Raw genomic sequence first — 19955 nt, forward strand, 5'->3', positions numbered from 1 at the left:
AAATGCAGCAGGCAGCACATTTATCCAATCTGGTTATTAGTTAAAATTCTTCGACAAGAAAACAAGGCTTATAATTTATTTATTTACATACATACAAAATCCAAGTAACTCACAAACAAATCTGTTTTGCTTTTCTTTTTACACAGTTTGATTCTTAACACGAACAGACAGAAGGCAGTACATGTCTTTTACAAACGCAAAAAGAAAATAGAACAAAAATGCAGAAGCCCCTTAATCAGCTCCGTGTTTCGCAATAAGGAGTTGAGGAAAAAGAGATGATCAGACATTAAGGCAGAGGGGGCAGGGATACAGAGGACAAAGTATGGGAAATGAAACACTTTGAAAGATGCTCCCTTGTCTCCAAACTCAACGGTGAGGGGGTTAAAGGAATGGAAATAATCTTGACTCAGAGGTTTGGGATGATGAGCACAAAAACAAGCATCCAGCTAACGTCCTGCAACACCCGCACACAAGGGGTGTGTTCTGTTTTCACTGTGCCTCCTTTACCAAATCTATCTGTAAATCTGTGACATGTGGGAAGTTTGTTAGAAATCTATTTTAAGACGTATACTGACGCACTTTACACCGTTTTTTTGTTGTGTAGCATTGTGCTTCTCCTGTAACAGCAGGAGGGGTGGAGGCTTGTTTTTAATCCATCAGGCTCGATTTTGCCTTTTGACATCAACCAACAAATAAAAGACATCAACACTGAAATCTCAGGGTAATACATTTACATCACCATCAGGTGAAAATATATATAAAAAAGACCATTAGAAATAAATGCAAGAAAAGTACTCCCCCATCACACAGTCACGTTTGAAAACATTTTTAGTTCACACATTATTTTGACACAAAGTTGTTGTTTTTTTTTTTTGTTTTGACACTTCTTTCCTCAGTTTGTGCTGGGGACACTAACTCGACAGTCATTTTGTTCAGAGCAGCTTGCTCTTCAAGATTCTGTGCAAACATTCAATGCATATCGATACGGTAAACATTATATATATATATATATTTATTTATATGCATTATATTTATATAGATCTCTATAGAACATGACTTTCCGCAAGTTATGGCAGTACTGTCACGCACACACATTTTGTCCTGAAGACAAAATTAGACACAAGACAACTGCACTGCTTTCAGATATTTTTGTTTTAAAGAATGCACAACACCTTCCACTTAATTACCTTTATTCAGTCACTGTACGTGTTAAATATCACATTATTTACAAACTGATCTAAAAAGTCAAAATCTGCTGAAAAGTGACTTGTTTCTTGTAAATGTAGATGCACTTAGTAATTAAAAAACCTCAGACCTGAAGATTTCAAAAAAACACAACAACAGAGGCGTCACTGGGAAGTGATCTGAAAAATACAAGTAAAAGGGGGCGCCGCTTGTATTCTTCAGTGATTCAGTCAAAGAATGAAAGATCAGGTGGGTTTTAACAACTATAGAAACTTTGGATGAGACTGAATGACCAGCGTGTCAGATTGAAAGTTCTCACATCATGCCTTAGCACCAGTATTACAGAGGAATAAGTATCCCTGCGTTAGGTCCAGTACTGCTCTTTGTGCATGCTCCAAGGCCACTAGAACGTTCTCAAAAGAAACATTGCATACCTCATAAACAAGTGGACGTTGTGTGCAAAACCATCTAAAAATGAACACGTCACCAATAATAAAAGCTTTTTCTTTTTTTTTTTAAATCCTCTCTCTCGTTCCATTGAGAACATAGTAACTAAAATCTGATCTCTGATCCATGTCAGGCCTTGATCCCCCTCTAATGCCAGTGACTCAACCACAGACGACATAGTAGCGTACCGACAACCTAATCCTAGCCAGGTGGATAGGTCCACAGCTCAGAGCTAGGACAGGACACATTTTTGAAAACATGATGCTTTCATTTGGTTTAAAAGTGGCATTTCATAAGTATTACTACTCTAACACAAAGCAAACTTCTACATGGCTCCATGTTTTACCCACTGGACTCTGATCATCTCTGCCCCCTCGAGATGTAGCAGCTCCCCAATTCTCCAAGACAGAAAGTGCTTTCCTGTCCCATGTAAGTAATATATATATATATATATATATATATATATACAGATTTTTTTTTTTTTTATCTCAAAAGATGTGAGAGAAATGTAAAAGGTAAAAAGAAGAAAAGTTGGTGAGGTAACTGTGCCCTATTTGGCAATTCCTGCTTTAAATGGAGCAGTCTAGAGAGAGGAAGACTGGCAGTATGCCCCAAGACTTTGTGCAGAAGTTCCTCCAATATCCTTTGTCTCCCAATGCACTTGTGTCCAATGTGATTTTTACAGTGTAAAGGACAACAATCGAATTCCCAAATGATAATGGTTGAACTTTTCAGTAACCTCAACTTAACTATTGTCAGTCTGAAAACATAATTAGGTGCTTACCACGATCATTAAATAGCATTTGCAGTGAGTAATCAAAAAAGATTTAGCATTAAAGTGACATATGAGACAGGAAAGCACTCAGGAGTCCTGAAAGTTTGTTGCAGGGTAGATGAGAGGGACAAAGAAGAAGAGCCCAGCGGGATTAGATAACGCCCCGACTTTCTCTCTTCCTTGCAAAAGCCTATTTGGGTGGAGGTAGGGGCACCTGGACTCAGCCGGGTTGTGTCTGAGGTCAGAGTTGTCAGCATGACTCTTCCAGGGCGTTGACGACCTGCTCCAGGATATCGGGGCAGTAGTCTGCGATCTGCTGGAGAACAGAGTTGGCATACTCCTGCAGCTCTCCGCTCTCCTTCTCACACACCTCCAGCTCCTGCTCTAACTGGTGGCAAGGAAGCAAGAATTAGTATCTTTTAAACATTTGGTTTCAATCATCTTAGTTAATGCAGCCATCAACGAAGAAAAAAAAATGCTTCTTGAACCGTCCGAAAACCCATCACAAAGCAACAGTCTTCATTCAATTGGAGAAAATGACTGGTGCCCACATTCACTGTCGTCACTTCCAATCTGATAATTATTACAAATGCAAAAATGATTCAGGGAAACGGAAATCAACTTTCTTCAGTGTGCCCCAACGTTATCCACCTTAAAATCTAATTTTCACTATCTACTGTGTCTTTGACTGAGCAGTTTTTCATATGGACATTTGCCTTTTCCTATTTCATAAATTAGATTTTGCTCTCATGTTATTACTGCATTAGTTCTTTATATTCTATTATCCCCCCTCTCTCTCTCTATATATATATATATAGGTTTTGTTTGGTTTAAATGCATCATGTCTTTGGATCATGTAAAGCACAAAGTTCCTCTATATCTGCTACATAAATAAACCTACCTTCCCTTATGAAGCCTGACATACTAAATACTTTTTCATTATCTGCAACATACAGTAGTTCATCTCCCCTCTCCAAAAAGATTAAGACTAAAAAATGGACCTTTACAGCATATAAAAATTTGCTTAGATGGCAGCTTGAAATTCCCCCACCCACAGATTCCTGGCAAAGATCTACTGGACCAATCAAATCATTTGGGCAGGGGACGGGCTTTATGTGGTGGCTGACAGAGGAGTAACAGTGACATAGTCATACAATTCATCTGAGTACAGTGGAGGTGATTTTGTTTCCAACAAATCGGCTGCCATTGGAGAAGTGAGATGTTTGGATTTCACTGTTGTGTTTGTTATACAACATTTTGACAAGAAGCAGCAGAGGTACTTTTTTTCTCTGTAATGGTTTAAAACGCCCCATAACAACATCCAAATGTTGTTCAAATTCAAATTCTGAAGAGAATTTAGTTGCTCTATATAAAAACATGCATGAATTCCAGTTGCTGCAATGCATAGGTGAGAGTTCCTCCGCTACCTGTTCGACACTCATCTTCTGGAGCTCCTTCTCCCAGTCTTCAGGGTCGCTGTGGTGGTAGTGAGAGGGTGGAGTGAGCTGGCTGAGGATGCTGGGGTCCCGGTCGTGGCAGAGGTCTGTCAGGTGGGCGATGTAGAGTTTGAGCTTACTGCGGTTCTGGGACAGGGCTAAAAGAGGGGGTATCATCTGCGGGGTGGGAGGATGTGGAAGGAGACAGATAAACAGAAATGTAAGAAAAAAAATATTTAGTTCAAACTACACACCAGAAGTTCCAATCCACTCACAAGAAACCACTTACATCAAAACAAAAAAATGAGAGAAGCAGCATCATCTGCGTACATGCTTACGAACCCATCACCACTTCACATTAGAGCCAATATTCTTCGGTACTCGTGTGTGCGGATCAACAAAGTCTCACAAAACAACTTCCTCAACCACTGATTACATTGAGGTTAAAACTGTTATCAATAACCTCTTTGTGTGGGTCAATATGGAGGAAAAGCTAATCATTAGTGTCAAGAAGTGGCATGCAAAGCTAAAGATGCTTCAGTCTGAGGCATTTCTTGGATCGCACATGCAAACACTCATAAACAGACACCAGTGAACAGTGTTAAAGCAAAGGATGAGTTTGTGAGAACAAGCAATCTTGATGACGACAGTCATTAGGTGGAAAGGAATGGCATGGCAACAAGGAAAAAACAATGAATGTAAGATGATTAAACAACATGCCACTGGCACAACGACAGGTCTGGCTTTCCGTACAAGCTCACCATTCTGAACAAAATGGCTGTGAGAGAGAGGGGAGGGCAAGAACTTGGCTATGCCCAAATACCCTCCTCATCATCCTGTTAGCCACAAGGTAAGCCAATGGCAGCATTAGAAAGAACATTTGGTTAGTGTGTAAACAGACAAGAACAGTAGAAAACACAGAAGACGACTTATATCTGCTAATATTTTTTCCTTTTAGAGAGAAGTAGTCAGTTCAACCTTCTTTACAGACATGATCTTGTTAACTGCAGGAATTTTAAGAAGCTGGCAAGGATGGTAATCAGAGATGTTATCAAAGCTAATTGATTGTCGCGGGTTACCTGATCTGGAGAGGGTTTGTGATTTGTCTGGACAGGTGCAGTCTTCAGATGGTCATCTTCATAATTGTCTGCCATCAGCTTCATCCTGTTCTGAGTCTGTAAAGACAGAGAGAATTTAAAATAGAAACGTCAGTGACGGATGGTGGCCGGTGTTTTTTAGCGTAATTGGTGTGGTTTTGGGACTTGGCTATGTCCTAGACGAAACAGGAAGAGGAAAACTCTCTACATCTAACCAACATCAAATACTGTTGTCAGTAGAAGTCAAGTTAGATGAGAATGTGCAAGGTTTCCTATGCCAAATACATATTTAATGTGAGACAAACTCACGGCAATGTTTCTGCTGACAAAACAGATTATTGTTACTGAATCAGTCCTGTATTCTCCTCTGTAGATAGATGCCGCTGCTTCCTCACCTGCTGTTTGAGCTGTTGCACCAATCTGTCCTTCTCCCGCTTCAGCAGAGCCACCTCATCCTGGGTTTTCTTCTTCTTAGAGGAGGACAACTCCAGTAGCGCGATGTTAGCATCCTTCTCACTGATGGCAGCCAACAGCGCCTCTTGCCTGTTTAGGTGGAAATGCAACAACACGGCATTTACCCACACAAGTAAACAGCTCAATTTTCATTTATTATTCATCGCATAATATCATCTTGCCAGCTGGGGAAGGCCAGAATAGGTTGACATTTTACGAGATTAAGGTAACGATCAATAATCCAGAGTCTATGCCACCCTACTGTCTGTGTGTGTGTGTTTATCTGTGCACACGTTCACATACTTCATCTCTAGCACCTCCTCCAGGTGTTTCCTGCGCTCAGCTCGCAGGGTTGTGAGGTGTGCTTCTTTTTCACACAGAGACTGCTGAGTGGATGCCAGCTTGGCCCTCATGGACTCCAGCTCCTGCTTCACCTTCTCCATGGCCCCCAGCAGCTCCTCCATCTGGGAACACACACAAACACACACAAAACACTTCAATGATAGATAGAGTAAAATGCATTACTTAAAACTCAACAGTGACCACACAGGCCTTTTTTTATTTATTTTTTTAAGAAAAGACATGATGCTTTGAGAGTAAGGGGGAGGGGCAGCATAATTCATGTGTTGGAAAGGACTAGGGAGCAATTACAATACAATTACAAGTAAACTTTAGCACTAGGTGTGATTTACCTGTTATTTACTTAAAAGATACTAAAGTGCATTTGTTTCCACTTATAGTTTAATCACAGTTGACTGAACGAGAGAACAAATTAATAATTTATCTTCAAAGTATCAGTTTTATTAAATATTTGACGTGTGAGCAACCCACTTCATTAGCATTGCTTTATAAGCAAACAACAGGTAAACAAAATGTCATTATAATTACACAGGTTAGAAACAACGGCAACACTTTGCAAAAACATGCAGTCCCACAACATCAAACTAAAAGCCCCTTAAATTACCAAACTACTTGGATGTATTCTTTGCGGGGTAGTTGACTGAGACTGCATGACTTGTAGAGGTGTTGCTTTTGTTGTTTCCACCCTCTGTAAGTGTTGTTGCTCACTGGTGGAGGTCACATATACTGGGCTCATACCTTAGACCACTTAAAGTGGGCGAGGTTGGACTCATGCATTGGTTTGAATGAGTGCTTCTGAGAGGCGGTGTGTAGCAGAGAGAAAACAAGAGAAAACGACAAGCAAAGATAAAAGAACTGAGAAAGTAGCGGATGCCAGAGGAGAGGATGGAAGTAAGGATGAGTAACACCACAATGGCAGCAAAAATGAGAAAGAGAAGCCGTTTTGTTATCTGTACATAGATGGGTTTAGATATGCATGTAGTGTAAGTAGGGTCTTGTTGATTAACATAGTTTTGCATGCGTCTGTTTGTGTGGCTTGTGTACCTGTTTCTCCTGGAGTGACCTGGCAGCCTCCTCCTGTGCGAGCACCATCTCTCGCTCAGCAGTGATTTGAACGCTCTCTCTCAGGGCCTCCTCCAGTTCCTCTATGCGTTCCGACTTCTGACGCAGAGTGTCCTTTTCAACAGGAGGAGGAAAAGTAAAAATTTGCTTTGCTAGATGCTGACCTTGCTGTGCCAGCAAATGTGGACTTCCCTGCAGGATTCTGCATGCAATCCACACACAGGCCTCACCTTCACCTGCTGGGAATTCTCTGACAGGTTGTCCTCCCTCTTCCTGGCCTCCTCCACGAGTCGAGCATTCCTGCTCTTCTCCACCTGCTCCTTGTGCTTAAGCGATGCCACCTTTTTCGACTGGTCTTTCATTTGCCTACCGGATGCGATGCAGAAGGACAAAGGTATATATCTAGTATCTGAAGAACTATCACTATCATTTATCTTCAAGCTTTAAACAGATGGTCAATAAATGTTGGATACATTTCTGCAAATAAATTATATTTTTAGTGTACTGATCACATTTTTGTGTCTACTTCCAACTGAAGAGTTTTACACACAATCGCAAAGCAAGCATTTTCAAATCCATGACGTGTCATCAATCTGTGCAGGCCCATCCATAAGTAAATAAAAGATTGATGTAAATATAGCCATGGCACCAAATGTAAACACCGTGTATTAGCTGTACGCGATGATTCGGGTACTTTATGACTGAAGCTGAGTAATCATTGCACACTTAGTAAATACAGTGTCAGGAAGCAAATAAAAGATATCTTCACATCAAATGGGGACACACAGAGATATGATCTCATGAAAAGCAGCCCTTTTTTACAACCGCCACCTTGTAGACTTGCTTTGGCAAGATTTTTCGAAAGCACTGCAGAGAGTCAATCTCAGATTTGACTCAGGGTGGAAGACAAAACAATAAGAAGGCGAAAAAGGGAAAAATGAGCCTGAACAGAAATAAGAGGAGACACAAAGGGTTCAATGTGTCAGGAAAAGACAATTGCTTGCAGCTCTGCATACTTTGTAGAGGCAAGAGGTGCAAGGAACAGGGGGAGAGAGAAATGTGAGAAGAGGACAAAGAGAAATACGTGTCATGGTCAGGGGGAGAAAAAGATGCAAATACTAACCTGGAGGTCAAACTGGTAGGGTGAGAAATGTCCAATGTAAAGACAAGAAAGCGGGAAAGAGAAAAACAGACTCAGACCAAGATAATAAGCCAATACGAAGAACAAGAAAGAAGGGTGGGCGCTAGTGCACATCAGCTGTAAGATTACGCGGCATCTTTTATATACGTGGGTCACATGATTCATCACTGACAAAGACAGAAATGCAGACGCTACATGAGAAAAGGACAAGCCCGTACCAAATTACTACAGCTGTGAACATGACCATAGAAAAACTGACCTGCTGAGAAAGTTCTAATCAATACTGCTAAGATGCCAAATGGCAGATGGTCACATTAGGCTAAAATCCACCCTTCGATGTGCCAGATCAACAGTCTCCAGAGTAACATGATGTCACTCTTGAACAATTTGCATCAATTGGAAGGGACAAAGGTCATAAGTCAAAGACAGCAGAAACAACAACAACAACAAAAAAAACAGTCTGCTTTTTGCCACCACAAAAACATCACATTACGCAGACACTTATTTCAGAACCAACAATCAGCATCTTGCTGCATATTAAAGAAATTTGAGAGGGATTTTAAGTTTTAATATTAAGACAAAATGTGGACCTACATAATTCTTCATTAGGTAGCCTACATGATATCTATGCTGCTCTATAATGAACATCAAACATGTACAAATGGACAGCATACATGTTTTAACCCACCTCTCCAGCTCACTGATCTTTTTGTCCTTGTCATTCTTCTCATTCTCCATTTCACGAAGTATCTCCAAGAGGCGGTCCACCTCAGCCTGTGCCTTCCCAGAATCCTCTCTGTGGCGAGCCACTTCCTGCTCGAGGTTTTTAATGCGCTCAGACAGTTCGGTGTTGGCTTGAGCTTCCAGTGCCGCATTTTGAGCCTGAGAGACGACAAGGCTCTGGTTAGAAGTAACTTCAGTAAAAAAAAAAAAAAAAATGTCAGCTTGTATCATAATTATATATGCTGCCAATAATGACGAGCTTAGTCAGCCAAATATGATGTGTGATTTTTTATTTTATTTGAGGTCTCTCACTCTCTTAAGTTGGTTTTCCAGTTTGAGGCATTCTTCCTTCTTCTGCTCCAAGAAAATCTCCATACTCTTGAGCTTGGAGTCCTTCTTCAGGCCTGAGGAGGCCAAGGAGGACGCATGCTCCTTCAGGTCCAACAGAGAGGTCTGCATGTACAGAGATGTATACATGAACCTCTTCCAGCTTATTAAACTAATTAAACTAAACTAATCTAATACAGGTTACCGTGACTCAGCAAACGGATGGGAAAAAAAATTATGCTCGTTTCCGACAGCAATGTTTCACTGTATTAATAGATGCACACACAAGTCCCCTTTCTTTATGTGAGCTTGTGTTTCCGCATCTGTTTCTCACCTCTCTGTCTGACAGGTCTCCCTGCAGTAAGCTCAGTCTGTCTTTCAACTCCTTCAGTTCTTTCTTGGTGCAGTCAAGCTCCTCAGTCTTCTCCCGGTCGTCTCTATCTCGCTGCTCCTTTAGACGCTCAATGATGCGCTCCTACAAAGACGTAGAGGAAACAATCACCCAAGACGTTTTCACAAATACAACCAACCAACATATACATATATTGTTACCAATAAATATAGATATAGAAACTTCTAAATTCACCTTTTCTGCAAGAGACTCCTCCAGTGTTGTGAGAGCAGTGTCAGTATTGGAAGTGTCTGCCTGCAACGACTTCACTCTCTCCTTCAGGCTGCTCATCTGCTTCTCTTTGTCCCTCAACTGTTCCTGCAGGTTCTCAATCTGCAGCATAAACACAAGTAACCATCTGTCAAAATGGACATCAACCTCAGGGCAGGGCACATGCTGAGACATGATAGATCCATCTTTCTCAGCTCAGAAGTCTGTTAGTGATTTCACAACTAAAATCAACAGAAGTTCTCGTAAACGGTTCTTGTGTCAACATCACCTTCTTCTGTAGCACATTAACTTTGCGCTCCTTAACCTCGAGCATGTCCTTCAGGTCGTGGATTTCCCCATTGAGGGTTCCCTTCTCCTCTGACATTTCCTGTATCTGCTTACTCTTCTTATTCAGAGTTGCCTCCTTCTCTTCCAAACGCAGACGCAATGCATCCACCTGGCCAGGAAACAGTTGACAACTCAGAACGAACCATGAATGTGACCCACTCTCAAGTTTAAAATCAAGGTAAACAACAGGAAAAAAAGAAAAGAAAACGATCCTGTGAACAAAATAAAGGAAAGTGGTCTTTGGAGCAACTCAATCCACAGTCCTATACAGTACACATATATAGATGTAGGCTAGAGTTACACTTTCCGCAAGGACACAAGGGTCTACTGGGGTTTGAGTGATGTATATAGTGTCATCAGTATATGTAAAGGAGGCTCTGTGCAGACACTGGTGTACCCTCCAGTTTGTTGTGACCATGTAGACTGTCTAATCTACAAGGGCACCAACTGCATGTCCTCCAAGCAGACTGGAAAGTAGTATAACAACAGCAACTGTTTGGCTGTGGTGTCCGCACTTGTCCGTGTGCACATCCGCAAGAAGAATAACTAAGCCCTTACAGCATACATTATAGAAGAGACCATAGGCATGCATCATACCTCTGTCTGTAAAATGGCAGCACGCTGCTCCTTGGCAGTGAGGGACTCCTTGAGAACTTCGATGTGTTGCTTGCTGTCTGAAAACTGGTTGGTTAGCGTCTCCAGTTTAGTCTGCAAACCCAGCAGCTCAGTGTCCTTCCTGGAGAGGTCCTGCTTCACCTGCTCCATCTGAAAAGGATTAAACAAACAGTAGCTTTTTAAAGAACAATATTTAGGCAAAGTTTGAGCATTGGACTGACAACAATTACAGCACTTTAGTCAAACTACACTCATCTCATGTGGTCTCTGACCTTGTTCTTCATGAACTTAGTGTGGCTGCGGTACACCTCCATCTGCTTCATCTCCTCTTGGCGCTCCTCACAGCTCAAAAGTCCGTTAGACTTCATCATTAGCAGCTCCTCCTCCATGTCTCTCAGGTTCCGCTCCATCGAGTTGATTTTTGCATCCTACAGTTGATGTGGAAGACTTAACACTAATTGCATTTTGTGACCAAACACACACACACACACACACACAAACTTCTCCACTCAAATCCTCACCTTCATGTCAATGACAGTCTGTAGAGCTTTAGTTTTGGTCGACTCTGGGGTTCCTTCGTATCGACGGTGCAGCTCCTGTTTGGTCAGATTTTGAACACAGTTTTATATTAAACAAAAGATGTATTGAAATGTATTGTATAATAATGGATAAACTGGACATTACCTCTCTTAGTGCTGTTATCTCTCTGTCTCTCTGGTCCAGTAGGCTCTCAAGGTGATGCCGATGCATCTCTGCATCAGCCAGCCTCCTGGTCCTCTCCTGGTCCTCCTCTGAGGCCTTGGCAGACGGCCCTGAAACAGCAAACATTTAATCTGGGTTACAGTGCTGACGCAGGTAGCAGGACGCTTATTTAGTCAAGAGGTTTATACAGTTATAAGCCACACAAAAGAACACCAAGAACACAAAAGCTGAGACTGTTGTATGCTTCAGACAAAAGCTGTCAACTGTATTTGTATGTTATTTAGTAACATGGGTTCATGGATCTTTGTTTTTTCTGTTACCATACATTAAATCCGAAAGTTCCCATATTTGATGCCCTCAAGACGACATAATGCAATTATTGTGGGAGACACCTATGCAAAAGCCTTGGGTGTTCACTGGGTCCTGCTTTAGTTTGAAGAGTGAATCAGAGCTAGTTAATGCAGCAAAGAATTATATTTTTGGCCCACAGTAGCTTCAGATAGAGCAGAAACGTGGTGGCTTAGTTTGCCACCTTTCCTCTTCTATTCATTACAAGGATTAATTAACTCTAAACCTTAGAGTTAAGTTAATTAACGTACTCACTCAAGGATTAAACTAACCTTTGCTCTGCAGCATCTCCAGAAGTTTCTTGATGGACTCATCTCTGGCTCCCAGGGTTTGCTTCTGTGTGTCAATCCTCAGCTCCATCTCCTCCAGGGTCTTCCTAAGAAGGAACAGCTCTTTGGCCTGCCTCTCATACTCGCCCTGTAGCCGCCGGTAATTCTCCTCCGTGGGTTCAGATGTCAAAGCCAGGTCCCTTCCATGGCTGGCTGGATCTTGCTGGAGGAGCTGGTTCAGGTCCCTCTGGATCCTCAACTCATCCTGAAGAGCCTGAACGGTCATCTGGAGATGCTGAGGACGGAGAGGAGACACATGTATTTCCAGAAATTTAACTATTCTTCTCTGTGTTCACTAGCCTTTATTACAAAATGATTTATACAGGGTAGAAGAGGTGAAATGTATTGATGACTTGAATGATATATGGGCTGCCACCACCTTACTTCACTGGGAGAAAAGTGTGTTACAGCTCGTTAAAAACCAGCCACTAATCAAGACTGAAAATTTAGAAATGCCTTCACTGATGCACCCCCCAACGTGCAGGCTTTGTGGACAGTGTTACATTTCATGCCCAAAGAAATTCAAGTGGTGAAACACAATCAGCCCAGTGTAGTATTGCATTGTTTGTGGCATCTGACGCCACGGACACTTGGCAGCGCTGCTGTGAGACAGTAACACAAGGCCGTGTTACGCACTGGTCTGAACCAGCTGTGAGCGTTTTCAGACGACAGAACAAAGAGAGAAGTCAGTGTCTGCCTTCGTTTCTCTCTGTCCTCCGCCTCCAGCCCCCTCCCTCTCCTTCCTTTGTCACTCTCTCCTTCGGCCTCCACCAGCAAACACTATTCTCTCATCCTCACACACTATTCATCCACCTTGCCTGCTGTCATCCCATCTCCTCCTTCCAATACTCTCACCTCTCCTCTCCTCTCCTCTCCTCTCACTAACCGTCCCTCTCCACCCCGTGACTAAGGCTGACTCACTGCTGTGACTGCACAGATCCAACATACACACGGGCATATGCATGCACAGACAAGCACAGAAACACACACACACACTCACACTCATACACCTCCCTTCCTCAGCCCCCATATTCTCACTCGCTCTCTGCCTGAGGAGAGACAACAGTCAGGTGTTGGTGGGAGCAGATGAGTTATGATGCACTAAATAAACTGATCTAAACGCTAAGTCACAATGAATCAAACGTCTGCTACAGATCATCGACTGTATAAAAGTTACCACATCAAAAGGTGCCACACAAACTCCCTTTTTACTATTAATACACACTCTTTTCATTTCATTATGTACATTAGTGAAAATGAATGCAACAGCCCTGAACTAAGTCTTAGCATCATGAAGGTTATTGTACTCAGCATTTTTTGAAAATAAGAGTTTGGCTATGGTTTGTAGTAGCCTGGTCGTCACCATCCTACGTTTCCGCCCGAAATTTGATTTCGCTCTGCACGTTAGTCTGGCCCAATGTAATAGGAATCTGTCTCAGTAATGGGCGGATGCTTATATTGACGTTTAAAGTCATTGGAGTTCCCTTAACCAATCAGCAACGTTTGGTAATGACGTATATTGTGCGCCGGAATTCAGGCTCTTACCGCTTACCACTTCCGCTCTCAGTAGTAAACAGACCACTGGCTATGTTGTACCGGTTTTGAGATCGTGGTGGTAAGTCACCACATTGTCATCGTGGTGGCAATGACTCTTCAAGATAATGGCTGTTAATGACATGTCTCGAGAGTTGAGACAACTTCGCGGATGGCTTCTAGCGTCTCTTCGTCCGTCGCCATTGTTGCTATGCTGTTGAACTACAAGCTTCGCTGGACTACAAGCAACTCGGCATGCGAGTTTTGCGTCATCACTCAACTGTTCGCTGATTGGCGCGGTTACACGCGAACCGTAGAAGGGCAGTTTGGCCATCCTACGTTTCCGCCCGAATCAAATTTCGGGCGGAAACGTAGGATGGTGACGACCAGGCTAGGTTTGTAGTACTATAGAATCACACTGTGTTGTAAAGACACATTTCTATTATTTTGACAACTGAATTTTAGTCAGTACAGTTTAACAGCACCACTGCGTCCTCCAAAATGATCTTACAGCTGAATGAATTACCACCTTTCTTACGTTGTTTCAACATAAATCAACAATTCTAACAGTCATGAAGTTAAGATTTGACGTAGGACTGTTACATGCATTCATTTTCACTAGTGTACCTAATGTTTTGACAAGTCAAGTCAGTGTATATCTGCAGCACCAGCATAATTTTAACAAAATGTTTAAACATCACTGGCATTTCACAAACGGTAACGTTTCATAAATTTGAGAAGTAGTAATTATCTTCTGACTCTAACCTTTTATTGTGGGGAAGAAGATGATTAGATGATTATTACACATGTTAACAGCAGTCACAACCAAAAAGGCCAAAAAAAAAAACTAAATTACACACAGAAATGTGTACATGTGTAATCATGCTGTATGCGCATCCAGCTAGACCTCCTTTCAGCGAGGGCACCAAGCTGTAATTAACCAAATGTCTTCGAGTGTGTGTGTGTGTGTGTGTGTGTCCATGCTTTCCATTGCATGTGTGCCAGCGTGGGAGGTGGAAGCAGACGTATGAAAGCAGACATCTTTAAATTAAAGCACCCGATGATTAGCCCCGCACTAGTCGGGCATTACTGGGAATTAGTCCAGAGTGTGATTCTGTGACTCAGCAGGAGTGGAAACAGGAAATTATACAGGTCGGCCCATCTATTAAGAATCAGAGTTAAACAAAGACAATTGCTTATCATTAATTAAACTTAATTTCCTACAACATGTAGTTTTTTTTAAGGCCTTATCTGTATCTATTACTTTAGTATAAATAGGCCAACACCTTTGAACCAAGAGTAAAAAAACACAAACTGACATCATCTGTCATCAGGACACAATAACCCATTTGGACGAAAATGCAACACAAATGTATAACTCAAGCCTAGCACATGGTTATATACTCAGACGCAGAGTAATGAGGATACACGCCATTTAAAAAAATATGGAATGGAATGCTTTTAAAATAATTAAAGTGGTCAACAACATAAATATGTATAAGCTCCATCATCAGTCCCCCATACTATCTGATAAACATCTGATAAACTGAACTAGAACATTATGTTTAATGCTTTTGAATGCACGTAGCTAAAAGGCACCCCAGCAGTGACATCTTCCTCATGTTTGGTTTTTATTTCCTGCAATACTACACATATATATATATATATATATATATATATATACCCACATTTAAATTTGTCCACTTTTTTTTATCCTTTTCACCAAATCCAGTGATTTCTAAGACATATAGAGATGTTAATGCAGCCATTAGACTAACACCCTCTTTTATCTACTAAGCATGAGCATATAGCTGTGTATAAGAGGATTAGCTAGATGTTCAAAAACTGCCTCTAACCTGTGCTGAGAGAAGAGAATATGGGAGGAAATGCGTTCGTCCCAAGCAGGTTGAGGACTCATACTGAGATGGAAACAGGATTTTTTTTTTTTTTTTTGTAGGCAAATTCATTCACATAGCTATAAGAGAAAACTCACCTGTGCTTCATCTTGCATGACACGATATTGTTCCTTCCAGACATTGATCTTAGAAACCTCGTCTTTCCTAAGAGCACGTTCCTTTTTTAATTCTGGGCTCCAGAAGGTCTTGATAGAGTTCATGGAGGAGCTGAGCTTGCTCTCCTTAACCTCCACATCTCGTCGCAACATCTCATTCTCACGCAGAACCTGAGAAAGCAAGATCATTGGTTAGCACATGATTACTGCATATGAGATATGTGTAAAACCTACAAAGTCAGAAGTTTAATTGAACAAAAATCCACATTCTTAATACCAGAAATGTTGTTGGCAACATACCTCTTTAAGTTGGGCCTGCAGGTCAAGTATGGTGTTGTCTCTGGCCTGCCTCAGAGAATGGGGCACTGTGGACGCCATGTGGTGGTCCCCGAATGCTAGAGCATCACCAGCCATCATGCCTACGGGCAGCACCGCATTGCCAGGCACTGAGGTGGAGATATTGGGAGTGCTCGCGGCTACAATTCCGCTGTTGCTACCTCGTGACCCGTACGTCACCCTTTGCCTCCCCATGGTCGTCACAGTCCCGCCACTTTTGGGAAGGTGGTCACCCGCCATGGCGACCTCATTATCACTCAGGTACATTGGCCCTGAGGTGGCATAGGCAGCATTGAGGGACTGGATGTTCTCCATAGAAAGTGTTTTCCCTCCCGCTCCTCCAGGACCCCCTCCGCTGCCTCCAGTGCTGTTGGTACGACGGTGTCCCATCCGAGGAGAGCGGGGAAGTCGAGGGGAGCGACCGGATCCCTGATTACCAGCACCGCCTCCATCTCTTCCTCCGCTATGATTGGCATCCCCTCTGCCAACAGAGCGGGCGCTACCATACATCTTCTGCTTAATAGAAGAAAGGCGCTCAACCCAAAACTGAACTATAGCCCCGAGTATATCCCTTACAGGTTTGGCAGTTTCGACTTTCACCAATAGAGTGAATGTGTTGGTGATCCTGCTTCAACTGGAGGCAACGGACGCAACGTTCATGATACAAGAGAGGTCAGAGAGGAGGTATCCTGTGCTACAAGTGATGGCACCAATCTGTAAAGAAAACACAAGTTCCAATAAAATAAACAACAAAGAATTAAGCTATAAATTAATAAGACAATATGTAAAACAGAAAAAGCAGCATCAAAACCCAACTAAATCAAGTGTTTAGGTTTCACCGTCTCAACTAGTTTCGCTCCTGCAGTACATACGGTCATGCAAACTGTATAAAGTTATATTTAAGAACTAAATTATTTTCATGTGAGGTCATTTGGAGAAAATACCATGTTACTCTATGTCTTATATATACTTTAGGACACAGGTATGGGGAAGTATGTGTACCACAATCCTACAATTGGGGTCGAAATTCAGATATTTAACAAATCTAAGAGGCTTTTTTTTTTTGCATACAGTAACATGTGCAACTATTCTGCTTTACACTGAGTTTTTATTTATTTTTTTTGTTTGGTCACTGCATTTCTCCCACAGCCATTTAACTCCCAGCCTGCGTGGCCTTGCTAGCGGCTAATGTGGCGTCTACACACCGGCTAACAGCAAAAAGGGCTGACATTTCTATCTTTAACAACGCCCTGAAATGTCACCGTTTGCTTGAGACGCTTGTGAACTCGTTCGTGTCTTTCCTTTGGGACGTAAACGTTGAATCCCCTGGATCGTTTTTTTCTAATGTGCTGACGCTAAGGATTAAAACTAGCAAGGGAGGTAAAAAAGGGGATTGTCCATGGTGGACTTAGTGGGAGAAAAAAAAAAACTCCCAGCTTGATATTTTTTATTTCTTTTTTTACACAAACAGAAATAATAGTTTGTAGAATAGACTGTATATTTGACGGTTATTGTACGAGGTATCCAAATGTGAGCAAATTAACCGGTACTAAAGCCGTTAGCACAATCCTAACGGCTCCGTACAACGTCTGCTTTGGAGACACCCGTGTCAAACCATATCCATTTTCCTCCTCCTCTGCTGAACGGCTTTTCGTCTTTGAGCTACGATTTTGTTCATTCACAGGTCCACATACACAAGTCTAGTATAATACCAAAAGAAAGCGGTGAAATATATATAAATTGTGAATACGCCTACCGTTAGCCCACCGTTACATATGGAGGCTACTACATCCAGTTTTCTTGTGGTCAAGCAGAATCTCTATTTTTTTTTTTTTTCTTCCTCTCGCTAACACAATAGCCAGCGGTTAAAAGAAAAACCACTCCAAACAAACTACCTTTCTCGTTGCCTGCTGGAGTTCAAATCGGCGCCGACGCTGAGTCTTCTGTCAAATGGAAATCGGCTGCAAAAGCGGTCATTTTACATCAATTTCTCGGTAAATGTGTATCTGATTTTCCCATCTTTTTCGCCAGCAGTACCAGCGGCTCAGGAGAGCCAGGGCGCCTCAGTGACGTCAAGCCTCCTGTGCGCGTTCACGACAGTCTTCTTCGCCACGCTGAATTTTAGACGCGCGGTCACGAGTCAATGGTTGGGGGGTGTTGGGTGGGGGGGATACGGACAGAGAAGATAAATCAGACCTGCAAATTCACTGACAACAGAAAACTTAGGATATCTTAAAACACCTTCCGACTGAAACAATTAACTGGGTTTAGACTGAATATCCCCCTTGTATGGCGAATATTTTAATTATTGTTATCATTTATGGCATTTTACACTCAATACACAGTACTGTTCTGTGTAAACGGTTTGTGATTTTTGTTGAGTGTTGTTCCTGCTAATAATGTTTTTTTTTGTGCCTTTGTACTGAGAAAATTATTTGTTTGTAAATTTACAATAATTATTACACCGTGGGATAAATAAAGGATTATCCTATCTTATTTTAAAACCGGATACCAGAGTTACACCAGTTTACTGTTGTTGTCAACTGTCACTGCTGCTGCTTAGATGTAAGTATACAATTTATTTTCTGATTTTTTTTTAATTTTTTTTTTTTTGGCAAATGTTACTAACCTTGTGTAAACTTGATTATGTTTGCATTTGTGTTTTTTAAAAAACAAACAAATTGGTTTACATGCCACACTTCTAGATAATAAAACCATTTTTATTTTTTTATTATTATTGTAACTGTGGTTAACCATTATGGTTGCTAAGTCACCATCATAATGCAGACTTACACCGATCAGCCTCAACATTAAAACCAGTGAAAGGAGAAACAAATAACATTGATCATCATGTGACAATTCAGTGTTCTGCTGGGAAACTTTTTTGGATTTATGGCATGTATGGGTGTTACTTAGACATGACTTAGACACCTAGACCAGACCAGGCACGCCCACCGCATAGCAATGACACTCCTGGATGACTGCATCCCCAGCAGGATGCAGCCTGACACAGACACACACACATAAACAGTTTAGGAACAACTCAAAAAACATGAAAAACAGTGCAAGGTGTTGACCTGGCCTCCAAATTCACTAGATCCCAAACTGACCAAGAATCTGTGGGATGTGCTGGAACAAGCCTGATCCACAGAAGCCCCTCCCCTCAACCATTAGGACTCAAAAGCCCCCCACTAACAACATTGTGTTGACAGACACCCTCAGAAGGCCCATGTCCATTCACTGATCAGCCAGAACTGTTTTGGACACAAGGGGGACTTACACAATATTAGGTCATAATGTTATGCCTGATCGGTGTATAACTTCTGACCTATTGTGTAAACAAACCAAGAACTTTGTCCCCACCCTATTTGGCAGCGAGAACTGAGAACTGAGGTGACAGTACTTTCCAGGGCCAAAAGAAGGTCACTGACTGAAAACCTCAGTTAGGATCAAACAATGCCATAGAAAAAGAGCAAAGTCAATCAGTGCTTAACATAAAGCCCTTTGTCAGTTAAGATCAAAGCCTAACAATTGCTTTTTACATATCTCTGAGGTCACTTTCTCTCTGCGGGTAAATACCATGCAGACAAAAACACCTGTATTGCACCATTGTACCAAATCAACAATTATCTGAAGAGAATACTTGCTGTATACAATCAGGCGCTTTAGAAATGGCGTGTTTCACGATTGAACAATACGATGTTCTATTTAGTAAGTCAGGTAAATACTTGATTGAATGGTTTCTGGGTGAGGGGAGTTATGTAAAAGCGGCCATGTGCATAAAACTGAACACAAAAGATGCTGTCGCAGTTAAAATTGTTAAAAATACATACAACAATAATGCTAAAAGCAGGTCGCTATGTTTAAAAACTCTCAGGCTGGCAGAGGGACTAAGCCAAGTTCTTCAGGTTTCCGGAGCATTTTGAATTTCAGGGGCACATTTGTCTAGCCTTTGAAATGCCGGACACAAGCTTGTTAGACTTTATGGCAGGCAGGAAGTTCAAGCCACTGCATGTGTCTGAGATCAGAGTAATTGCTCAGCAGATGCTGGTGGCTCTGAATGTTCTGAAAATCACTGGTCTGGCTCACACTGATATCAAGCCAGACAACATAATGCTCGTCAATC

At 41.8% G+C, this 19955-nt stretch overlaps 1 protein-coding gene across 2 annotated transcripts; it reads right to left on the reverse strand.

Moving 5' to 3' along the window:
• Window positions 1–62: 62 nt before the first annotated feature.
• On the reverse strand, window positions 63–16654 carry LOC311495524 (ELKS/Rab6-interacting/CAST family member 1-like). Of its 2 annotated transcripts, XM_084555006.1 has the most exons (19): window positions 15794–16654; window positions 15476–15664; window positions 11893–12184; window positions 11255–11382; window positions 11092–11166; window positions 10843–10998; window positions 10553–10720; window positions 9897–10064; window positions 9593–9730; window positions 9341–9481; window positions 8992–9132; window positions 8645–8838; window positions 7046–7181; window positions 6798–6929; window positions 5697–5857; window positions 5336–5483; window positions 4923–5018; window positions 3835–4020; window positions 63–2795 (listed from the first exon to the last, which is right to left on the reverse strand). In XM_084555006.1, exons 1-19 carry the CDS (start codon window positions 16337–16339, stop codon window positions 2658–2660), a joined length of 3333 nt encoding a protein of 1110 aa, XP_084411132.1. In that variant the 5' UTR covers window positions 16340–16654; the 3' UTR covers window positions 63–2657. The 2 variants fall into 2 exon arrangements, with proteins under 2 accessions (XP_084411132.1, XP_084411131.1); XM_084555005.1 differs by lacking the exon at window positions 63–2795 and having other exon boundaries at window positions 3555–4020.
• Between the last annotated feature and the right edge of the window lie 3301 nt (window positions 16655–19955).

The sequence above is a fragment of the Chelon labrosus genome (assembly GCF_963514085.1).
Source record: "Chelon labrosus genome assembly, chromosome: 11".
NCBI lineage: Eukaryota > Metazoa > Chordata > Actinopteri > Mugiliformes > Mugilidae > Chelon > Chelon labrosus.